The sequence below is a fragment of the Eriocheir sinensis genome, chromosome 27 (genome assembly GCF_024679095.1).
Source record: "Eriocheir sinensis breed Jianghai 21 chromosome 27, ASM2467909v1, whole genome shotgun sequence".
NCBI classification, from domain to species: Eukaryota; Metazoa; Arthropoda; class Malacostraca; order Decapoda; family Varunidae; genus Eriocheir; species Eriocheir sinensis.
This window is the reverse complement of record NC_066535.1, coordinates 19568414-19592164: the sequence shown is the minus strand read 5'-3', so window position 1 is coordinate 19592164 and position 23751 is coordinate 19568414. Positions and strand designations below refer to the sequence as shown.

The 23751-nt window shown below is 38.7% G+C and overlaps 1 protein-coding gene and 1 long non-coding RNA gene across 14 annotated transcripts in view; both read left to right on the top strand.

The window, feature by feature from the left end:
• The window catches only part of LOC127004258 (uncharacterized), a 125193-nt gene that overhangs the window by 68375 nt on the left and 33067 nt on the right, over positions 1–23751 (top strand). For 3 of the 13 annotated variants that reach the window (XR_007757726.1, XR_007757725.1, XR_007757727.1), the window contains exon 3: positions 20233–20484. The exons of 5 other annotated variants lie outside the window; for them this stretch is intronic. Coding sequence is in view for 1 of the 8 variants with exons in the window: in XM_050871826.1 (XP_050727783.1) it covers positions 21298–21433 (136 nt within the window). In the remaining 7 variants the exon portion in view is untranslated. Of the gene's footprint in view, positions 1–15455; positions 15478–20232; positions 20485–20683; positions 20806–21288; positions 21434–21909; positions 22027–23751 lie in introns of those variants that run through there. 5 more of the 13 variants (XR_007757729.1, XR_007757730.1, XR_007757731.1 and 2 more) reach the window with 5 other exon arrangements.
• LOC127004262 (uncharacterized) lies at positions 6083–8160 on the top strand. The gene is made up of 2 exons (XR_007757738.1): positions 6083–6630; positions 7323–8160. It is a non-coding gene; the product is annotated as an uncharacterized LOC127004262 (long non-coding RNA).

The following is a 23751-nucleotide window of genomic DNA, read 5'->3' as shown; positions in this document are numbered from 1 at the left end:
TTGTATTCTCTTTTATTCTGTTGTATTCTGTTGTATTCTCTTTTATTCTGTTGTATTCTCTTTTATTCTGTTGTATTCTGTTGTATTCTCTTTTATTCTATTGTATTCTCTTTTATTCTGTTGTATTCTGTTGTATTATCTTTTATTCTGTTGTATTCTCTTTTATTCTGTTGTATTCTGTTGTATTCTCTTTTATTCTGTTGTATTCTGTTGTATTCTCTTTTATTCTGTTGTATTCTGTTGTATTCTCTTTTATTCTGTTGTATTCTCTTTTATTCTGTTGTATTCTGTTGTATTCTCTTTTATTCTGTTGTATTCTGTTGTATTCTCTTTTATTCTGTTGTATTCTTTTGTATTCTCTTTTATTCTGTTGTATTCTCTTTTATTCTGTTGTATTCTGTTGTATTCTCTTTTATTCTGTTGTATTCTGTTGTATTCTCTTTTATTCTGTTGTATTCTGTTGTATTCTCTTTTATTCTGTTGTATTCTCTTTTATTCTGTTGTATTCTGTTGTATTCTCTTTTATTCTGTTGTATTCTGTTGTATTCTCTTTTATTCTGTTGTATTCTTTTTCATATTCTTTTATAATGTTTTATTCTCACGTATTCTCTTTAATTCTGTTGTATTCTTTTGTATTCTTTTTTATTGTGTTTTATTCTGTTGTATTCTCTTTTATTCTGTTGTATTCTGTTTGTATTCTCTTTTATTCTGTTGTATTCTGTTGTATTCTCTTGTATTCTCTTTATTCTGTTGTATTCTGTTGTATTCTCTTTTATTATGTTGTGTTCTGTTTTATTCTCTTTTATTCTGTTGTATTCTCTTTTATTCTGTTGTATTCTTTTATTCTGTTGTATTCTGTTGTATTCTCTTTTATTCTGTTGTATTCTGTTGTATTCTCTTTTATTCTGTTGTATTCTCTTTTATTTGTATTCTGTTGTATTCTCTTTTATTCTGTTGTATTCTCTTTTATTCTGTTGTATTCTGTTGTATTCTCTTTTATTCTGTTATCTTTTATTCTGTTGTATTCTGTTGTATTCTCTTTTATTCTGTTGTATTCTTTATTTGTATTCTGTTGTATTCTCTTTTATTCTGTTGTATTCTGTTGTATTCTCTTTATTCTGTTGTATTCTGTTGTATTCTATTTGTATTCTCTTTTATTCTGTTGTATTCTTTTATTCTATTCTGTTGTATTCTCTTTTATTCTGTTGTATTCTCTTTTATTCTGTTTTATTCTGTTGTATTCTCTTTTATTCTGTTGTATTCTGTTGTATTCTCTTTTATTCTGTTGTATTCTGTTGTATTCTTTTATTCTGTTGTATTCTCTTTTTATTCTGTTGTATTCTCTTGTATTCTGTTGTATTCTCTTTATTCTGTTGTATTCTCTTTTATTCTGTTGTATTCTGTTGTATTCTCTTTTATTCTGTTGTATTCTGTTGTATTCTATCTTTTATTCTGTTGTATTCTCTTTTATTCTGTTGTATTCTGTATTCTCTTTTATTCTGTTGTATTCTGTTGTATTCTCTTTTATTCTGTTGTATTCTCTTTTATTCTGTTGTATTCTGTTGTATTATCTTTTATTCTGTTGTATTCTGTTGTATTCTCTTGTATTCTGTTGTATTCTCTTTTATTCTGTTGTATTCTGTTGTATTCTCTTTTATTCTGTTGTATTCTGTTGTATTCTCTTTTATTCTGTTGTATTCTGTTGTATTATCTTTTATTCTGTTGTATTCTGTTGTATTCTCTTTTATTCTGTTGTATTCTGTTGTATTCTGTTGTATTATCTTTTATTCTGTTGTATTCTCTTTTATTCTGTTGTATTCTGTTGTATTCTCTTTTATTCTGTTGTATTCTGTTGTATTCTCTTTTATTCTGTTGTATTCTGTTGTATTATCTTTTATTCTTTTGTATTCTGTTGTATTCTCTTTTATTCTGTTGTATTCTCTTTTATTCTGTTGTATTCTGTTGTATTCTCTTTTATTCTGTTGTATTCTCTTTTATTCTGTTGTATTCTCTTTTATTCTGTTGTATTCTGTTGTATTCTCTTTTATTCTGTTGTATTCTGTTGTATTCTCTTTTATTCTGTTGTATTATCTTTTATTCTGTTGTATTCTCTTTTATTCTGTTGTATTCTGTTGTATTCTCTTTTATTCTGTTGTATTCTGTTGTATTCTCTTTTATTCTGTTGTATTATCTTTTATTCTGTTGTATTCTCTTTTATTCTGTTGTATTCTGTTGTATTCTCTTTTATTCTGTTGTATTCTGTTGTATTCTCTTTTATTCTGTTGTATTATCTTTTATTCTGTTGTATTCTCTTTTATTCTGTTGTATTCTGTTGTATTCTCTTTTATTCTGTTGTATTCTGTTGTATTCTCTTTTATTCTGTTGTATTCTCTTTTATTCTGTTGTATTCTCTTTTATTCTGTTGTATTCTGTTGTATTCTCTTTTATTCTGTTGTATTCTGTTGTATTCTCTTTTATTCTGTTGTATTCTGTTGTATTCTCTTTTATTCTGTTGTATTCTGTTGTATTATCTTTTATTCTGTTGTATTCTCTTTTATTCTGTTGTATTCTGTTGTATTCTCTTTTATTCTGTTGTATTCTGTTGTATTCTCTTTTATTCTGTTGTATTCTGTTGTATTCTCTTTTATTCTGTTGTATTCTGTTGTATTCTCTTTTATTCTGTTGTATTCTGTTGTATTCTCTTTTATTCTGTTGTATTCTCTTTTATTCTGTTGTATTCTGTTGTATTCTCTTTTATTCTGTTGTATTCTGTTGTATTCTCCTTTATTCTGTTGTATTCTCTTTTATTCTGTTGTATTCTGTTGTATTCTCTTTTATTCTGTTGTATTCTGTTGTATTCTCTTTTATTCTGTTGTATTCTGTTGTATTCTCTTTTATTCTGTTGTATTCTGTTGTATTCTCTTTTATTCTGTTGTATTCTATTGTATTCTCTTTTATTCTGTTGTATTTTGTTGTATTCTCTTTTATTCTGTTGTATTCTCTGTTGTATTCTGTTGTATTCTCTTTTATTCTGTTGTATTCTGTTGTATTCTCTTTTATTCTGTTGTATTCTCTTTTATTCTGTTGTATTCTGTTGTATTCTCTTTTATTCTGTTGTATTCTGTTGTATTCTCTTTTATTCTGTTGTATTCTGTTGTATTCTCTTTTATTCTGTTGTATTCTGTTGTATTATCTTTTATTCTGTTGTATTCTGTTGTATTCTCTTTTATTCTGTTGTATTCTGTTGTATTCTCTTTTATTCTGTTTTATTCTGTTGTATTCTCTTTTATTCTGTTGTATTCTGTTGTATTCTCTTTTATTCTGTTGTATTCTGTTGTATTCTCTTTTATTCTGTTGTATTCTGTTGTATTCTCTTTTATTCTGTTGTATTCTGTTGTATTCTCTTTTATTCTGTTGTATTCTGTTGTATTCTCTTTTATTCTGTTGTATTCTGTTGTATTCTCTTTTATTCTGTTGTATTCTGTTGTATTATTCTGTTGTATTATCTTTTATTCTGTTGTATTCTGTTGTATTCTGTTGTATTCTGTTTTATTCTGTTGTATTCTGTTGTATTCTCTTTTATTCTGTTGTATTCTGTTGTATTCTCTTTTATTCTGTTGTATTCTCTTTTATTCTCTTGTATTCTGTTGTATTCTGTTGTATTCTCTTTTATTCTGTTGTATTCTGTTGTATTCTCTTTTATTCTGTTGTATTCTGTTGTATTCTCTTTTATTCTGTTGTATTACCTTTTATTCTGTTGTATTCTCTTTTATTCTGTTGTATTCTGTTGTATTATCTTTTATTCTGTTGTATTCTGTTGTATTCTGTTGTATTCTCTTTTATTCTGTTGTATTCTGTTGTATTCTCTTTTATTCTGTTGTATTCTCTTTTATTCTGTTGTATTCTGTTGTATTCTCTTTTATTCTGTTGTATTCTGTTGTATTCTCTTTTATTCTGTTGTATTCTGTTGTATTCTCTTTTATTCTGTTGTATTCTGTTGTATTCTCTTTTATTCTGTTGTATTCTCTTTTATTCTGTTGTATTCTGTTGTATTCTCTTTTTTTCTGTTGTATTCTGTTGTATTCTCTTTTATTCTGTTGTATTCTGTTGTATTCTCTTTTATTCTTTTGTATTCTCTTTTATTCTGTTGTATTCTGTTGTATTCTCTTTTATTCTGTTGTATTCTGTTGTATTCTCTTTTATTCTGTTGTATTCTGTTGTATTCTCTTTTATTCTGTTGTATTCTCTTTTATTCTGTTGTATTCTGTTGTATTCTCTTTTATTCTGTTGTATTCTCTTTTATTCTGTTGTATTCTCTTTTATTCTGTTGTATTCTGTTGTATTCTCTTTTATTATGTTTTATTACCATTTATTCTGTTGTATTCTGTTGTATTCTCTTTTATTCTGTTGTATTCTGTTGTATTCTCTTTTATTCTGTTGTATTCTCTTTTATTCTGTTGTATTCTGTTGTATTCTCTTTTATTCTGTTGTATTCTCTTTTATTCTGTTGTATTCTCTTTTATTCTGTTGTATTCTGTTGTATTCTCTTTTATTCTGTTGTATTCTGTTGTATTCTCTTTTATTCTGTTGTATTCTCTTTTATTCTGTTGTATTCTGTTGTATTCTCTTTTATTCTGTTGTATTCTATTGTATTCTCTTTTATTCTGTTGTATTCTGTTGTATTCTCTTTTATTCTGTTGTATTCTGTTGTATTATCTTTTATTCTGTTGTATTCTCTTTTATTCTGTTGTATTCTGTTGTATTCTCTTTTATTCTGTTGTATTCTGTTGTATTATCTTTTATTCTGTTGTATTCTCTTTTATTCTGTTGTATTCTGTTGTATTCTCTTTTATTCTGTTGTATTCTGTTGTATTCTGTTGTATTCTCTTTTATTCTGTTGTATTCTCTTTTATTCTGTTGTATTCTGTTGTATTCTCTTTTATTCTGTTGTATTCTCTTTTATTCTGTTGTATTCTGTTGTATTCTCTTTTATTCTGTTGTGTTCTGTTGTATTCTCTTTTATTCTATTGTATTCTGTTGTATTCTCTTTTATTCTGTTGTATTCTGTTGTATTCTCTTTTATTCTGTTGTTTTCTGTTGTATTCTCTTTTATTCTGTTGTATTCTGTTGTATTCTCTTTTATTCTGTTGTATTCTGTTGTATTCTCTTTTATTCTGTTGTATTCTGTTGTATTCTCTTTTATTCTGTTGTATTCTGTTGTATTATCTTTTATTCTGTTGTATTCTCTTTTATTCTGTTGTATTCTGTTGTATAACTGATTTTTATGTTTTGGGGGGAATTTCACGCAAGGGAAGGGAAAGGAAAGGAAGGGAAGGGAAAGGAAAGGAAAATGAAGTTACAAAAAGAAGGAAAAAATAATATATGAAAATGTGAGCCTTCCTCTGTACCGTGAACCTAAAAACACATATTTGACAAGGCTTTCCTAGGAGTTTTAGGCATTTCCAGGGGCAGTTTTATGACCCTGGTGGTAGTGTGCCCCTTCCTCTGTACCATGACCCAACGAAAACATATATTTGACAGTTCTTTCATAGGAGTTTGTCATTTCTTGGGGTAGTTTAATGACCCTGGTGTTAGTGTGACCTTTCCTCTGTACCATGACCCTAAGAAAACATATTTGACATGGCTTTCCTAGGAGTTGTGGGCATTTCCAGGGGTAGTTTTATGACCCTGATGGTAGTGTGACCCTTCCTCTGTACCGTGAACCTAAAAACACATATTTGACAAGGCTTTCATAGGAGTTGTGGGCATTTCCTGGGATAGTTGAATGACCCTGGTGGTAGTCTGACCCTTCCTCTGTACCATGACCCTAAGAAAACATATATTTGACAAGGCTTTCATAGGAGTTGTGGGCATTTTCAGGGGTAGTTTAATGACCCTGGTGGTAGTGTGACCCTTCCCCTGTACCATAATGCTACAGAAGCACTCATTAGAACCAAATTGATCTCTTTTTTTAGCCTTTGCAAGTAGTTAATGTTAGAGTCGGAAACATCTGACAATCCCATCTTCTTACAGGCCAAGCAGTGCAGAGGAGAAGGAGGAAGAAGAAGAGGAGGATGTGAGTTCTATACATAAAGGCAGATCAATATATAGAAGCTTATGGAGTAGAGGAAATATGTCATTCTATGTATTAAAGAGGATAAGAGGGAGGAGAAGGTTAACTTGTAAATATAGGCAGAAGTTTATGTGCCAAGGAAAATATTTAAATGATTTGTATTATGCATGTATTGAAATGTTATGAACTTGGATGTTTGTATGTATAAGGCTATGGGATTTACTTACAAGGTCTGTGGTGTTTTTTTTTACTTATAAGGTTGTACTTAGGATTTTACTTATAAGTTCTGTGGCTGTGGGTACCTCCTACAAAGCCTTTCTACTATGGCTATTAATTAACAAAATCCTCTTTCTTTCAGCTTGTGTACTGGCTCAGAAAGTAGTTAAAGGGTGCATGTTATCTATGAAGGCTATATCAATAAGTATGGAAGTGTGTTATGGCTATTAACAACAATCTCTCTTTCAGCATGTGTACGGGGTTAGAAAGTTACTTGGCATGTATTGAAATGTCATGCACTGAGAGTATTTACGTAAAGGGCCGGGGCTATTTCTTATAAGGTACTACGCATGATTTTACATATACAGCCTTTAGTGTTTCTTTAGGTTAAGGTATTTCCTATCCCAGTACGTAAAAGAAACCTGGGTATGGATTTATGTGAGTTACTGAGTTGCATGTATACTAAAATGTGTATTTGGGATTTTCGTCTTCTGTGTTTTATATATGTATATCCTAAGAATGGTGTTTTGTTGGGAAAGAATGTTATGCACTGGGGTTATTTATATACAAAGTCTGTGGTTATTTCTTCATAAGGTATTTCCTATCCCAGTACGTATAAGGAACTTGGTATGGATTTAAATGTGCGTGTTACTGAGTTGCATGTGTATGTGCATTCAATGTATTGGGGTATATATTGTGTATTGGGGGTATTTATTTCAAGGTTAAAGTACTGAATGGAGGGGAATTTATGTAGGGGAAAGGTCTGTAGTGGGGGTGTCGTAACTAACAACCTCTCCTGCAACAACTCCTACTGGTGCTTGTGTATAGATTTAATTATGTATTGGAGATATGTATTTGAAGGTTAAGATACTGGATGGAAGGGTATTTATGTTGGGGTAATATGATAATGTCTGTAGGGATTTGTCTTAACTTAACAACCCCTTCTGCAATAGCTACTACTACTACTACTGGTGCTGTCCATAACTTACAACACTTCCGTACTAGGAGTATTAACAAAACCTTTTAATTTCAGCTACCAAGGACAACCTCTGCTGCTCTGGGTATCAACTCCTGCACTCCTGGGACTGGCATAACATCTGCATGCCCTTGTAACAACTCACTCTGCTTCTGCTATTCATAACACCCCGTTCTGCGTCTGCTGTCGTAACAGGGCATGGCTTCTGTATACTAACTCCTGCTCGCATAACCCGCATGGATTTACACTTCTCTCTCTGCTTCTGGCTTTCGTACCTATCAACACATTCTGCGCCTTCCTTCGTAACTAATCCCACGGCTTCTCTGCATGACAACTCCAGCTGCTTACGGCAAAATTTCGCATAACAGCTACTCCTGCTTACGTATGACAATTCTCTCTGGCTTCCATAACAGCACGTATGGCTTTTGCATGTGAACGCATTTCATTTCTGCTGCACACTAACCCACACTGCTGGCTTGAGTATCCTAACGACCTAACCCATTCTGTAAGCTGCCGCCCAGTGCTCCAGGTGACCCCTAACAAGCCTGTCGGATCGGCGTCTAGCGAGGGAGGTTCCGTCAGGTTCCGTTCCCTGCTAGAGCTGTCTCCCTTCACCTTAAAAAATATAGTTTGACATAATTTGAGAGCAGCAGTACAGGCCAGGTATCAGAGGGGTTCAGGCCTATATGGGGACACCTCTGTTAGGCTTGTACCTCAATAAATAACTAGAAAAAAGTTGGAAAGTGTTAAACAATGACCATACGTAACCTAGTCATGTGTGAATCCTGACTATGGAGGGAGATTATCCTCAAACACGTACGGTTATATATATACATGTCTTTTACCCACCCATGCGTGCAGTACGGGTGGTGAACTCTGACCTCTATGAAATAAATATACGTAACAGGAAAAAAATAAATTGGTTTAAAATATATTTCCCTCATCCATATTCGGCAGCAGATATGTACAGGTTGAAAAAACGGGTTGATATCTGATGTTTGACCCCACAGTTGACCGTTCGTCCCTGCGTCTGGGATCGCTACGTCAACATCTTCGGCCGACGTCTCGACCTTAGGGTTGAGTGTCCATCCCTGCGTCTTTGTGTACCTGCGTTAAAATCTTCACCACCATATGACGTTGAGTCTGGCGGGCGTTGTTTTGGAATCTCGAGACGGCAATTTCCCACGGCTGTTAAGGGTATGGGTCAGGCTGTCATGGGTGGCTGTTACGTTAGCCTTGTCACGGTGTCAAGGCTCGTAAAACCACCCTTGGAAATACTAGCAACACAGCGTATATGGAAAGCCTTCAAGTGATGTAGTGACTCGTGGAAATATTTGCAACCTAACATATTTCACCCAGTGGTGGTGGTGGTAGGGATCATGTTTCTTAATGGTCCCTCTAAGCGAGAAAAATGAGAAAAAATCATCACTCACACAAACCATTTCATAATATATATCAAAGCATTTGTGATCACATTATGCATCATCTATTTTGGGGGGGTTATATCGTTGCACAAATTTGGCCTGTCATGCATTACTAAGCACATCAGACGCACAGTTGTATGTCTGTTTATTGAGGGGACTGTTTGGGTCTTGTATTTTCTGTTGTATATTTCCAAGGCCAAAAAGGTCAATAATTGGGTTCTCAATGATGTTTTTTTAGGTTGATGGTACAGAGGAAGGGTCATAAAAGCACCCTTGTCTGTAACTCCCCTGAAAGCCTTGTCAAATATGGTTTTTTTTTTTTTGTTTTGTTTTTTTGTTTTTTTTTTTTTACGTCATGGCCTATTGCTCCGGTAAGCTTCTTCCCAGTGGATCCTGATGGTCGGCCCAAGGCTTCTTCCCGGTGGGGCCTGATGGTCGGCCCAGCCCATTCTGGTGCAGGCAAGTGTTTATAGTGGTGCCATATTGCATTGGCTCATGCTGCCCTCCCGGAGCTCATCTTTAATCCTAGAATCTAGAGTCCGGGTTGATAGGTGGTCTTCTGGACAGCATGTGGGTAGTTTTAACCCGATAGCAGTGGGGATCATGTTTCTTAATGGTCCCTAAGCGAGAAAAATGGGAAAAAATCATCACTCACACAAACCATTTCATAATAATATATATCAGCATTTGTGATAAGTTTATGTATCATCTATTTTGGGGGGTTCAAATCATGGCACAAATTTGGCCCATCGCTGCTACACGGTAAAGCCACAAATTTGGCCCGTCCCTGCTACCGGGTTAAGCCACTCGGCGGCCTTTGGTGAGTGAAATTTACCCCTCATAGCCAGTGGATAGATGCAACCACATAGATTTCTGATCCCAGTATGTATATTTTTGGGGGGCGGAATATTTTAAAGTGAGTGAGATCTTCACAGCCAGTGGATAGATGCCTCATTATAACCTTTCTCCTCTTCTGTTCAAAGCTAAAAACCTAATCTTTTTCCCTCTTCCTATAGCTCAAGCCCATCCATAGGGGGGGGGGATTGAGGTCTAGCACTGTCTTGGATAAAAATGTGACAGGATTATCCCAGCTTAGCTCAGGCCCTTGGAAACCACTTATAGGGAAATACATGTAAGGTTGTGTCTACAGGTCAGCTAGTGTTCCTCCTGTCTCATAATGCTTATAGTTTTTGCCTTCTACACTGATTTGATAACAAGGTGCCAATGCTCAGGTGAGGAAAGTGCATGTGTGGGTGGGTCGGACAGAGCTTTACTATATGAAAAGGCTTCGTACACTCAGAATTTGCCATGTTTAACCCTTGAAAGCTTAGTTCTGGCTAGATATCAAGCTCTAAAGCATCACATTGAGCAAGGGTTGATGTAGGAGAATCAATTATTTCCCCATACAGTATTTAAAGAGACTGACTATTTGGAAAGGCTTCGTACACTCAGAATTTGCCATGTTTAACCCTTGAAAGCTTAGTTCTGGCTAGATATCAAGCTTTAAAGCATCACATTGAGCAAGGGTTGATGTAGGAGAATCAATTACTTCCCCATACAGTATTTAAAGAGACTGACTATTTGGAAAGGTCCTGTACACTCAGAATTTGCCATGTTTAACCCTTGAAAGCTTAGTTCTGGCTAGATATCAAGCTTTAAAGCATCACATTGAGCAAGGGTTGATGTAGGAGAATCAATTACCTCTCCATACAGTATTTAAAGAGGGAATTTGACCTTTTGAAAAGGCCTCGTACACTCAGAATTTGCCATTTTTAATACTTGAAAGCTTAGCACTAGTATACATATTTACAAGCTCTTAGGCATCACATTGAGCGAGGGGAATATCTCGAGGGGCAAAGAAGTTCATAGGAGAATTAATTACCTCCTCAAACAACATATAAGAAGGGATTTGACTATTTAAAAAGGCCTCAAACATAGAATTTGCCATGTCTCTACAGTTGAAGGTCCAGCACTGCTTTTAGTCAAAGTTCTCAAGCTTAAAAAATAACACGCTTGATGTAAAGGAATGAATTATCTCCCCCAAACTATTTAAAGAGAGATTTTGAGTGCTTGAAAAGGCCTCAGACTCATAGAATTTGCCACGTCCTTACAGTTGAAGGTCCATAGCTGCTTTTAGTCAAAGTTCTTAAGCTTAAAAATAACAGAGGATTGATGTAGAAGAATGATTTACCTGCCCAAACAGTATGTACCCAGCCCCCTCAAGTCCCCAGTCTCAGCTCCTAATTACCTTTATTCTGGGGGTCAAAGACATTATAAATAAGTGTTTTCCCTTCCCATGTCAGCCCTAAGACCCTCAGGCCCCCAGTAATTGGTCACCTAACCTAACCTAGCAAGTGTGTTAGCATAATACTGGCGGTAACATTTTAATTAACCTTTCCAATGAGCAAAAACAATTAATATGGAACTATGAATCAAATATCCCCAGCAATTAAGTCTCCACTTTGTTATGTAACATTAGTAAGGGTTCCAGTATATGTTAGATAATTACTAGCATTGTCAAGAACAGTTTTAATAGCCTTGTCAAGGGTTGGCCGAGAAAACAATATTATAACAAGCACTGAACTAATTCTTGAGTAATTGGACTGAGAAAGCCTTGATGGTACTCTATTTTTGCTATATTATAAAAAGTCTATAAGCGATGCCTTGGAAAGCTACCATAAGCAAGGGTTGGTCTAGATTATTGATGTCCAAGCTATTAATTATATGTATTTTCTCTTACCTGAAGCCCCCTAGCTCAAGCCCCAGACCCTCGATCAGCCTCTTCCAGACCCCCCCAGTAGCTACCTTATTTTCTGGGGGATCAAAACCATTAATTATGTGTTAGTTTTGATAATTACCTGACATTAAGTCTTCCCATGGGCAGTGTCAGCATTTGTGAAGCCTTAATTATCATGAGCATAGTTTTATATCAAGCACTAACTCTTGGGTAAGACTTTGAGAAGGTCTTAATGTACTCAATCTTTGGCATATAAAAACAAGTCTAGCAATGCCTTAGGAAGATACCATGAGCAAGGGGTGAGTTAGGAAACTGATGTACCTATCCCTCAATACTGCATAGACAATGGATCGAGGTCTTGTTCAGTATATATATATCAGGCACAATTGTCCATCTTTTGAGTTAGTTTATCAAAGACATATCACAATCTTCTACCATGAGCAAGGGATGAGTTAGCAGCTTGATATATATTCCTTAATACTACATAGACAATGGATCGAGGTCTTGTTCAGTATATATATCAGGCACAATTGTCCATCTTTTGAGTTAGTTTATCAAAGACATATCACAATCTTCTACCATGAGCAAGGGATGAGTTAGCAGCTTGATATATATACTCAACAATGGATGGGAGGTCTGTTTTATATATAATACTCCTCGGAAATTTTAATTGTCCATCTTTTAGTTTATCAAAGACATATCACAATCTTTCACCATGAGCAAGGATATATATTCCTTAATACTGCAAAAATAATGGAAAGAGGGCTTGTTCAATATATATTATCACTCATATAGGTTACAATTGTCCATCTTTTGAGTTAGTTTATCAAAGACATTACTGTATCTTGTACCATGAGCAAGGTCCTTAGGGTGACTTATAGGAGATAGTTATACATTCCTATGTGTTTCATAGAGGAAAGGAAGAGATCTAGAATGATATATATTCTAAGGGTTCTTCATCTCTTATAGTTAATTAGTTCAGCAGTGAAAATCAGTCTTATGCTGAGTGCTGAGTAGCCTTCATGTCGATCGGCCAACACGTACCTCAAGTCAGCATGCATTTGTGTTATAAGGTCAATAAACTCATGGCCCAGAATCAGTCAGCATTTTTGAAGTCGGCATTTAAAGTCAGCATCTCTCTCTCTCTCTCTCTCTCTCTCTCTCTCTCTCTCTCTCTCTCTCTCTCTCTCTCTCTCTCTCTCTCTCTTCCCAGCACGGCTTAATATGATATCAGCCCTTATTGATGTTGCCGTTAAGTACAACATTAACCATCATGCATGCAGGGGACGAGAAAGCTGAAAAAAAAAAAATGACGAGGCGGAAGAATTATATATGGCGAGCGATCGAGTCTATTGGCGGGGGTGTTGCCATTCTGAGAGAAAAAAACTTGTTATTTTCTCGTAAGTTTATATATTAGAGAATTTCATCCATCCCTGTGTCTCGGTATGCTAGGTCAGGTCAAGTCATGCAATAAACATGTTCTGTACGAGTGTGATGACTCCGGAAACGATATATCAGTAGTGTACGCGCTGAGGTGACCGATCAGCTGATTGGGTAAGCGGAGATTTAAACATTACGTCATAGCTACCGGAGCTGTGTGGATTTAAATTTACATAGATTTACATAGAAAATCAGACCACACAGACCCCATGGTCCAGACATAGGTAGTCTGTCCTTAAACCTAAGTGATTCTACGTTAATCCGATGGCTCCAGAACGTTGCATTTCTATATAGTTAATATTGAGTTGAGGAAATACACGGCCGAGCTTGTTTTTCAAGGAGTCAGTCGTGTAACACTGGACCACTGAAGGAAGGCAGGAAGCTTATTTAGGGTGACCAGACGTTCCCGTTTTCAGTGACCTGTCCCCGGTTTTCACTGTGACTCAAAGATAAAAAGAACACGAAAATGTTGAGCAAACTCTACGTATATATAGTTGTGGACCTCGGCGCAGTGTATATAGCTAAGGAACTCCCTTCTCCTTTATTTTTTTACTTGCAACAATAAACTATCAATCAATCAACCAAATAGGGTGAGAGACTTTTGAATGCTGCTCCATGAATGGTACTAAGCCCGGCAGTGTCCCCGTTTTGGTTTTTCAGTGACAAAAACGCTACATTTGGAAGTTTTTAAGCCTCGGATCCACCGAAAATGTCCCCGGATTTTGTCTCAGAAAGGTCACCTTAATTAAGCTTAGTCCATCCTCGCACTACAACGTTGATGAAGAAAAAATTGGTCCAGTCTACTACTACTACTACTACTACTACTACGAGAAAGAAATAGACAATAGAGAGAGAGAGAGAGAAGGAAGAGTAAATTATTAATATTTTGACCTTCCCCGCTCTGTCTCGCTTCTCATATCCTTCTGCACACTTTTGTACACTTTTCCACACTTACCCACGTCACCCTGCACACTTAAACACGTTATTATGCCCCGAGTTCAAGTGTTCTGAAGACTTTACTGATGCAAACTTTCCCTTCGGGTATCGTTTTCTTCTTTCGTTAATACTTAATAGCATACCCTGATCTTATTCGTCTCCCCTTATCCGTTATTTTGAGCGTGTTTTTACCAGTGAACTTGCTCTATTTATCCGTCGTCAAGTTCTAAGGTTGTCGTGTATTAAAGTTCCAACACTATGATGACGTCACGGCCTCCATTTTCCCTGTCGTCTGTGAAGGCTGCCGACACAGCGCTGTATTTTTCTTGTTTTTTTAGGTTATTATAAAGTGCCAGGAAGCGCCATGCTGTGGGAAGGTAGGTGGATCCTTTGCCCTTATTTTAGTGTGCAGGGACAGGAAATCAGGGCGTGGAAATAGGGGAAAATTGGAAAATCTGTTTCATGTGATGGTGGTGGTGGTGGTGATGGCGGCGGTGATGGTGGTGGTGGTGATGACGGCGGTGGTGATGACGGCGGTGATGGTGGTGGTGGTGATGACGGCGGTGGTGATGGTGGTGGTGGTGATGACGGCGGTGGTGATGACGGCGGTGGTGATGGTGGTGGTGGTGATGGCGGCGGTGATGGTGGTGGTGGTGATGACGGCGGTGGTGATGGTGGTGGTGGTGATGACGGCGGTGGTGATGACGGCGGTGGTGATGGTGGTGGTGGTGATGACGGCGGTGGTGATGGTGGTGGTGGTGATGACGGCGGTGGTGATGACGGCAGTGGTGACAGGTGTTTGTGGTGATGAAGGCGGTGGTGACAGGTGTTGGTGGTGATGGCGGCGGTGGTGACAGGTGTTGGTGGTGATGACAGCGGTGGTGACAGGTGTTGGTGGTGATGACGGTGGTGGTGGTGAGTTGATGGTGGTGATGGTGGTGGTGGTGATGGTGATGGCAGTGTTGATGGTGGTGGTGGTGATGATGGTGGTGGTGATGGTGGTGGTGGTGGTGATGGTGGTGATGGCAGTGATGGTGGTGGTGGTGGTGGTGATGGCAGTGTTGATGGTGGTGGTGGTGATGATGGTGTTAGACCCTCAGCAGTGACTGGGGTCTGCCATGTCCACTCCACCAATTCCACCTCCATTGACATCGGCAGCGGCAGTGATAGGTTAGAGTATTTCTGTTATCATTAAGGGATTATTGAAGAAAGGGTAGCCTAATTATTTTGACATTTATCCCTAACTATTTGGGTGTTATTCCAGAAATCAGATGTGGTTAGGTTAGATTAATTCATCTTTTTACTCATCTTTTCCGTTATTTTGAGCGCTTTTTACCATTTAACGTTCTATTTACTCAATGGTTAGGTTAGATTTGGTCAGGTTGCCTTGGTAAAAATGGGGCAGGCTTTGCACTGCTCCATTGTCACTGGTAGTTGGTGGGTGTATTTCTGGAGTTTTACCTGTGATATGAAGGTGATAACTCTCACTATATATAGATGTTAATTTTTCCATATATGTATCATTAGCTTTAATGGGGACTGGATGGCCCCATACTTCTGCCTGACTCAGTGTTTATACAGTTCTCATTCCTAACTTAATTTGCAGACATAAGAAGAGGAGGAAGAACAAGAGGAGGAGGAGGAGGAGGATGAAGGGACACACAGGAATCAAATGGTGAGTGTTGTTAACTTTATAACTATTTTCCTTGTTCATCTTCTTGCACCAATTTTCTTCCTGCAATTGTTCCTTTTGTGCAAAATTCTCGGTCTTTTTTATTTCCATTTCCAGCTCTCAGTCTTCTCTCCTTCCTGTTAGTTCCTGCCACACAGCTGCCCTCGGTACAATGTCAGGTCACAGTGCGGGGCAGAGTTGTCATATGAAAAGGGACTCTGCCATCAAGCGTGACATGTTGTGGGAGCAGTTGTACAGAATAGTGAAGTCCCTGCCATATTTAGGGTGGTCCTAATCATGACTGGGTTCAAAGAGAGGTGGGTTGGTTTGGAGTCAGTTGGTGGTCAGACCCTGGTGGCAAGGTGGCTCTTAGGGTCGTATTATAAGACATTTTCTCGTCCAAGAACACATATTTGACAAGGCTTTCGTAGGAGTTGTGAGCATTTCCAGGATTATTTTTTTACCCTGGTGGTAGTGTGACCCTTCTTCTGTACCATGAAGCTAAAAACACACATTTGTCAAGACTTTCATAGGAGTTTGGGGCATCTCCTTGGGTAGTTTTATGACCCTGGAGGTAGTGTGACCCTTCCTCTGTACCATGAACCTAAAAACACACATTTGTCAAGACTTTCATAGGAGTTTGGGGCATCTCCTTGGGTAGTTTATGACCCTGGTGGTAGTGTGACCCTTCCTCTGTACCATGAAGCTAAAGAAACACACATTTGTCAAGACTTCGAGCTTGTATGGGGTGGTACACAGGTGCCTTGAATGGACTCGCCCTAAAAACACTAGTAGGAAAAGCACCTCATGAAAGTGACACACAACTATATGGAAGTCTCAGGAGCATAACACACACACACACACACACACACACACACACACACTTTGAATATGTATGTATCTGGGTGGGTGAGTGAGTGTATATGTGTGTGTGTGTGTGTGTGTTTGGGAATATCATACTCCATTTCTTCCCATCCCATCCCTTCCCATGCCTTCCTTTCCATCCCTTCCCTTCCTATCCCTTCTCTTCCCCTTCCATCCCTTCCCTTCCTAACCTTTCTCTTCCTTAACTTCCTTCCTTCCCTTCCTTCCTTCCCTTCCCTCCCTTCCCTAACCCTCTCTTCCTTCCCATCCCATCCCTTCTCTTCCTTCCCATCCCTTCTCTTCCCTTCCATCCTTCTCATCCTTCCATCCCTTCCTTCCCTTCCATCCTTACCTTCTCATCCCATCCCATCCAATCCTTTCCCTTCCTTTCCTTCCTTTCCCAACCCTTCCTTTCCATCCCTTCCTTTTCCTTCCCATTCCTTCCCTTCCTTCCTTCCCATCCCTTCTCTTCCTTCCCATCCTTCTCTTCCCTTCCCATCCTTCCCTTCCATCCCTTACCTTCTCATCCCATCCCATCCAATCCTTTCCCTTCCCATCCTTCCATTCCCATCCTTCCTTCCTTCCATTCCCATCCTTCCTGTCCCTTCTCTTCCTTCCATTCCATTCTATTCCTATCTATTCCATCATATTCAATAAATCTTTAACAGCTGGAAAAGTTCCGTCAGATTGGAAACTTGCAAATGTCACACCAATTTTCAAAAAGGGGGACAAGTCTCATCCAGGAAACTATCGACCAATTAGCCTGACATCGATTGTTTGTAAGTTAATGGAGACTATCATTCGCGACAATATGGTGAAATTTTTTGAAGAAAATAATATGATAAATAATTCGCAACATGGCTTCCGTAGTAAACGTTCGTGTTTAACTAACTTACTTGATTTTTTTCATTATATTTTTGAGGTGTTCAATGAAAGCAGATCAGTAGATATCATATATCTGGATTTTCAAAAGGCATTTGATAAGGTCCCCCACCAACGATTGCTCAGCAAACTATTGGCGCACGGTATCTCGGGTAACATTCACAATTGGCTTGTGGACTGGCTCTCTGAGCGGAAACAGAGAGTAGTTCTAAATGGTGTTACATCTAACTGGCTCGACGTCAGAAGCGGCATACCTCAAGGATCAGTGCTTGGCCCCATGCTCTGCTTAATTTATGTTAATGATATCGATGATGGGCTCACTTGCAAAGTATCAAAATTTGCTGATGACACAAAAATTGCTAGTAAAGTAACTGCGACACTCGACGAAGAAGCATAACAATCAGATTGAGATCGACTTGCACGTTGGGCCAGTCAATGGCAAATTAAATTTAACGTTGAGAAATGTAAAGTGTTGCACATCGGAAAAAATAACAATCGCGTTCGGTACGTAATGAATGGCCAACAACTTTCTGCAGTAAGTAAAGAAAAGGATCTTGGAATCACTATATCAAGCGATTTAAAGCCCGGTCAGCATTGTTCAGAGGTAGTTAAAACTGCAAACAAATTGGTTGGCTTCATCGGACGAGTCTTTAATAATAAATCGGAAAAAAGTAATATTAAAACTATATAATTCGTTGGTTCGACCCCGTCTAGAGTGGTGTACAGTTTTGGTCTCCCTACTAAAGAAAAGACATAGAAAAGTTGGAACGGGTCCAACGAGGAGTAACAAAGATGATTCCTAGGTTGAGAAATTTGTCATATGAACAAAGGCTTAAAAAAGTATATTTATTCAGCCTATCAAAACGAAGAATGCGAGGCGATCTAATAGAAGTGTTTAAAATGTTCAAAGGACTCAGTGATATTAATGCGGAAGATTACTTTACAATTGATCGATCAAATAGAACAAGAAGAAATCACAATTTGAAGATAAGTGGTAAGAGATTCTCGTCCTTTGAAGCTAAAAACTTCTTCTTCAATCGAGTTGTTAATGTTTGGAACTCTCTACCTTGTGATGTCGTTGATAGTACAACAGTTACGGCCTTCAAGAATAGATTAGACAAGTGTTTTGAATACAACCAGCAACTAAGATATTACTCATTGTCGAAATAACGTTAAGTTCTTTCGAATACTTGTGTCCTTGTCCACTTTTATTGCCCGGTTAGTGGTAGCAGTAATGGTAGTTCCTTCCTCTTTCCTACATAAATTCCATGCAGTTTTTCCATGCTGCATGGTTCTTTTCCTTTCCTGCCAGCTTTGGCTGGAGGGATGGGGGGGTGGGGAGGAGCCTTCGCCTTTGCTGTCCTTCATCTTCCACCTTTGATTAGATAGTTAGTGTAGCTTGTCACAAACAACCTCGTAAGGACCAGCAGGTCTGCTGTTGTTTGTTCTTCCTTTGTGTTCCTTTGTGTTCCTATAATTCCTTCCCCTTCTGTCTCTCTCCGGCATATGACCACAGATGTTGCGCCAACTAAATGAAATTTTCCAACTTTTTTATCCTAGACCATCGGGTGTTATTCTAGAGGTCTGCTCATGGTACCGTAAGGGCCGGAATTGACCTATTTTGTCTGTCAATTTTTATCTTGCTCTCACAGGAGGTTATGTTAAAATCTAAGTTATCCAAGGTTAGGATAACTTAGTGCTGACCGGGCATTGTTTTTGTTAATGTTTCCGATATTTTTCAGCCCTTGAATATATAAATAAGTGTGAAGTGATGATACTTGGGTGTTTTTTCTGGAATAACACCCACTTGTTTAGGATATATAGGCAGGATAGGCCTCTCACCACACTGCCGTTGATGTCACTGGCGGGAGAGGTGGCTACGGTCATCTCCATACTCTCCGCCTCTTAAAATATTGTCTTGGGGTGCAACACAGTATATATTTGTTTTATTTCATTGTGGTAGTAGAGCGCACGGCAGGTACGGTTAACCCGGTAGCTGTGGGGATCATGTTTCTTAACTTGGTAGCAGCGATGGGTCAAATTTGTGTCTTTACCGTGTAGCAGTGACAGGCCAAATTTGTGGCTTTACCATGTAGCAGCGATGGGCCAAACCTGTGTCTTTACCATATAGCAGCGACGGGCCAAATTTGTGGCTACCATGTAGCAGCGACGGGCCAAATTTGTGTCTTTACCGTGTACCAGTGACGGGCCAAATTTGTGTCTTTACCGTGTAGCAGCGACAGGCCAAATTTGTGTCTTTACCGTGTAGCAGCGACGGGCCAAATTTGTGTCTTTACCGTGTAGCAGTGACGGGCCAAATTTGTGGCTTTATCATGTAGCAGCGACGGGCCAAATTTGTGGCTTTATCGTGTAGCAGCGATGGGCCAAATTTGTGCCATGATATAAACCCCCCAAAATAGATGATACATAATCTGATCACAAATGCTTTATATATAATATGAAATGGTTTGTGTGAGGGGTGATTTTTTTCCATTTTCTCGCTTGGAGGGACCATTAAGAAACATGATCCCTGCTGCTTCCACTGGGTTAAAGGCCCTTCCCTCTAAGCGAGAAAAATGAGAAAAAAATCATCACTGTAGGCTTCTTCCCTGTTGATCCTAATGGTTGATGGTGGGGTTTACGTATATCCTTCTTAATATATCAAGTTACATATCATGGCAAGAATTTGGCCCGTCGCTGGTACACTGTAAAGCCACAAATTTGGGCCCTTGTTGCTACCGGGTTAAGTTAGGTCTTGTTAGGATAGCTCAGCAAGTTTGGGCAGGTTAGGATAGCTTAGATTTAATTCTCAAAATATATGGTCTTGGGGGGGACACACCTGGAGATATATTTGTTTATATTGTTTTGTCAGTGGCTTGCTAAGGCTAGATTAGTTTCATTAAAGTTTGGTTAGGTTAGGATGACTTAGATTTAATTCTCTTTATATATAGTCTGGGATGACACATTGAAGCATATGTTTTTACTTTTTGCATATTTGGCGTCGGAACACAGGCTGGGGAAGGAGACGGTGGCTGAGTGGTTAGCGTGCCGGTCCTGTGTTCGCCGCGTCATGGATGATGAGGGGTTGAATCCGCCACTGCCACCTGGTGAGTGGCCACAGACTACTTGTCCTGAAGACCACCACCATCATCCTGGACTGTATGGGACTGTCCAAGGGAAAGCAAGACAGCACGAGCCAAGAATAGATGGGGCCGCTATAAACACTTGCCGGCTTGGGCCCACCACCAGGCCCAGCCGAGGGAGGTAAGGAAAAAAAAAAAGTATGGCTAGGTTTGAATAAGTTTTAGGTTAGAATAGCGTAGTATTAAATTATCTTGTAATTATTATCATTGTCATTAATATCATTGCTATTGCAACTCATGTTAATGGAGAGGTATCTTGTATGCCCTCCTGGACGTGACTGACTCGTTCACCCTCCATCTCGGACGATATGTCGAGTTAGCTTCACGTTGGTGGTCGGGTGTAGTTCCGGTGCCCTGAGAATAGGGGAACCACCTGCTAAACCCTGGGGCGAAGCCTGCACCTCAAGCATGGCCAGCGGTTGCGGGAGTCTCCGAAACAACCGTAACACTTTGACTTGTGTTTCATATCTTTATCATCTCTACTTGTTAGTAAGATAACGTCAATTCTGTAAAAAATAACATGTAAGATGGTTCTTACGTAAATAGTTTTTTTGAGATATGAGACACATTAATGGATTTACATTAATTTCAATGGGGAAATTCGTTTTGGTTTTCGAGTGTTTTGGTGTGCGAGCAATATTCTTGAATGAATTAAACTCGTAAATCGAGGTTTGACTGTATATGTACTCCATAAATAGCTAACATAACAGATCACAGGTCATCGCTAGGTCTGTAAACAATGGGGAGGTTCCCCGGGCCAAGCCACAGGGCTCAAGTTAAGAGTCCATGGACTATAGCTAACTAAACTACCTGATAACTAAATAAACTGACCCCCCCTCCCTTCCCCCTTCACACTAAGAGCAAGGTCTCCAGCGGACTGCTTCAGCTTTCAAACACATCGCTGAGTTTAGTGTGATCACCCGCATGCAGCCCTATGGGGCTTCGTGGTTCAGTGGTTAGCACACTCGGCTCACAACCGAGAGAGCCCGGGTTCGATTCCTGGGTGGAGTGGAAAAATTTGGGCGGCTTTTCCAATACCCTACGCCCCTGTCCACCCAGCAGTGTACCAGGTATTAATCGGGGGTTGTGTCCCGTCTCCTGGGATCTGTTCCTTCTTATAATTCCTTGCCCTTCTGTCTCTCTCGGCATATGACCACAGATGTTGCGGCGTCCACTAAACAAAACTTTCCACTTTCACCTGCTACCACCGCCGGGCTAATGATAAATATAAATGAATCTCGTTATTGGGGACAGAAGAACGATTTTGTGTTGGAAGTCAGTAAATATAAGAGGCTGAATACAACAGTCTGGCAATGTTGGCACTGCCTCAAAGTATAGGCCTGGCTGTATGTATAGATTTATATGAGGGGAGAGATAGAGAGGGGGAGGGTAGGAAGAAAGAGTATGTAAAAAACAAATATGAGAGAGAGAGTATCAATTAATTATCTTAATTATACAGCCCTTGATAGAGAGAGAGATTTATAATATATTATCCCATGCTGTCTTTTCCTGGTACAAGACTTTGAGAGTGGACACATATTTGCAGGTTGGTGTAGCAGTGCCTAGGGGTTCCATAACACAGGGCACTCCTCACCTCAACAACAATCTCTTCACCGACAACTAATTCTTCACCAACAAGCTTTTCAGCAGCTTGGAGAAATAGGTAAGCTTTCTCTACTCACTTCCTGCCCTGCCTTCATTACCCCCCCATGAAGCCCCCAAAGGGTGAACCCGTTATATTGAGCTGTAAAATGTTCAGCTCCTTAGTAACCCATTGTGTTGTAAAATGTTCACTACCTCCCCTTGCGTAGAGGGAAAGGCCGTTTAACCCAGTGGTGGTGGTAGCAGCGGGGATCAGGTTTCATAAACCGGTAGCAGCAGGGATAATGTTTGTTAATTGTCCCCCCAAGCGAGAAAAATGAGAAAAAATCATCCCTCACACAAACCATTTCATAATACATATCAAAGCATTTGTGATCAGTTTACACATCATCTATTTTGGGGGGTTTAAATCATGGCACAAATTTGGCCCGTTGCTGCTACACGGTAAAGCCACAAATTTGGCCCGTATCTGCTACACGGTAAAGCCACAAATTTGGCCCGTTGCTGCTACGGTAAAACCACAAATTTGTCCGTTGCTGCTACACGGCAAAGCCACAAATTTATTACGTTAACACTACACGGTAAAGCCACAAATTTGGCCCGTCTCTGCTACCGGGTGAAACATGATCCCCGCAGGGTTAAGCATAGGGTGCATGATATATGTTTCCCAAAGTGCTTACTACACACTGGATACATATTATGCATGCAAGATTGGTTTTGCTTTATAATATAGTTAGATTAATTTGATTTATTTATTCAGCCCTTGACAGAGAGGAAAGTAATATTTCTTATTGTACAAGGGACTTACCACAGACATGTTGCTAACCTGATTTTGTATAAGTTTAAACCCAGGAATAAGTCACCTCCAATCCTGGCATCAAAGTTCCTTAAGCCCCTAACTCACTCACCGGTGCTAATGCAGGAGTCAAGTCATCATTATACAGTAAATATTGGTGTGAAAAAGACTCCTAATATTGGCCGCATCATGTAATGGAAATACATATTAAAAGGAAGCCTAGCCAGCAGGGAGGGAGGAGGAGGCTCACTACATGGTTTGGTCTCAAAAGCTAACAGGCTATATTTTCACCTGCAAGGGTAGATATATATTTTTCTGCTTACTTTTTGCCTTATTTTACAGCCTTTGACAGAGAGGAAAGTAACACACACAAACTGATCACAAATGCTTTGACATATAATATGAAATGGTTTGTGTGAGGGGTGATTTTTTCTCATTTTTCTTGCTTGGAGGGACCATTAAGAAACATGATCCCTGCCACCACCGGGTTAAGTAAAAGTTTTCTAAAGAAAGAATTGCTACATTACATTTGTAAGTCACTGACACAACAAAAACACTCACCACCATCACTTTGTTGATGCGTCATGGACAGCGATATTAGGTAGGGTTAGATACACGGGAGCCAAGGTTCAGAGGAGCTGCTTCGTGCAGACTCCTATGTTCTTATGTCACTGGACGAGGTGGAAGGATGCTTGGGTGCCATAGTAGGGGTCAAAATGCAGTGTGTGTATTCCAGAGAAACGTTCCACTCACAGTGCTGGCTAGCTTCAGACTGAGGAGAAAGACAGCGTCTCCGCCATAGCAGGGCACGATAACAGAAAACCTTATTCCGATAACCGATAACTGATAATGAAAACCTTAACAACACCCTGCGCCGTATCGAGATCGCCGCTCGCCAAATTTCAAATGTCGCTATTGAATATAACAAGCTTTCAGCCATAAACTCAGCATAATCATCATTTTATATGTGAAAACATGCAGAATTAAATG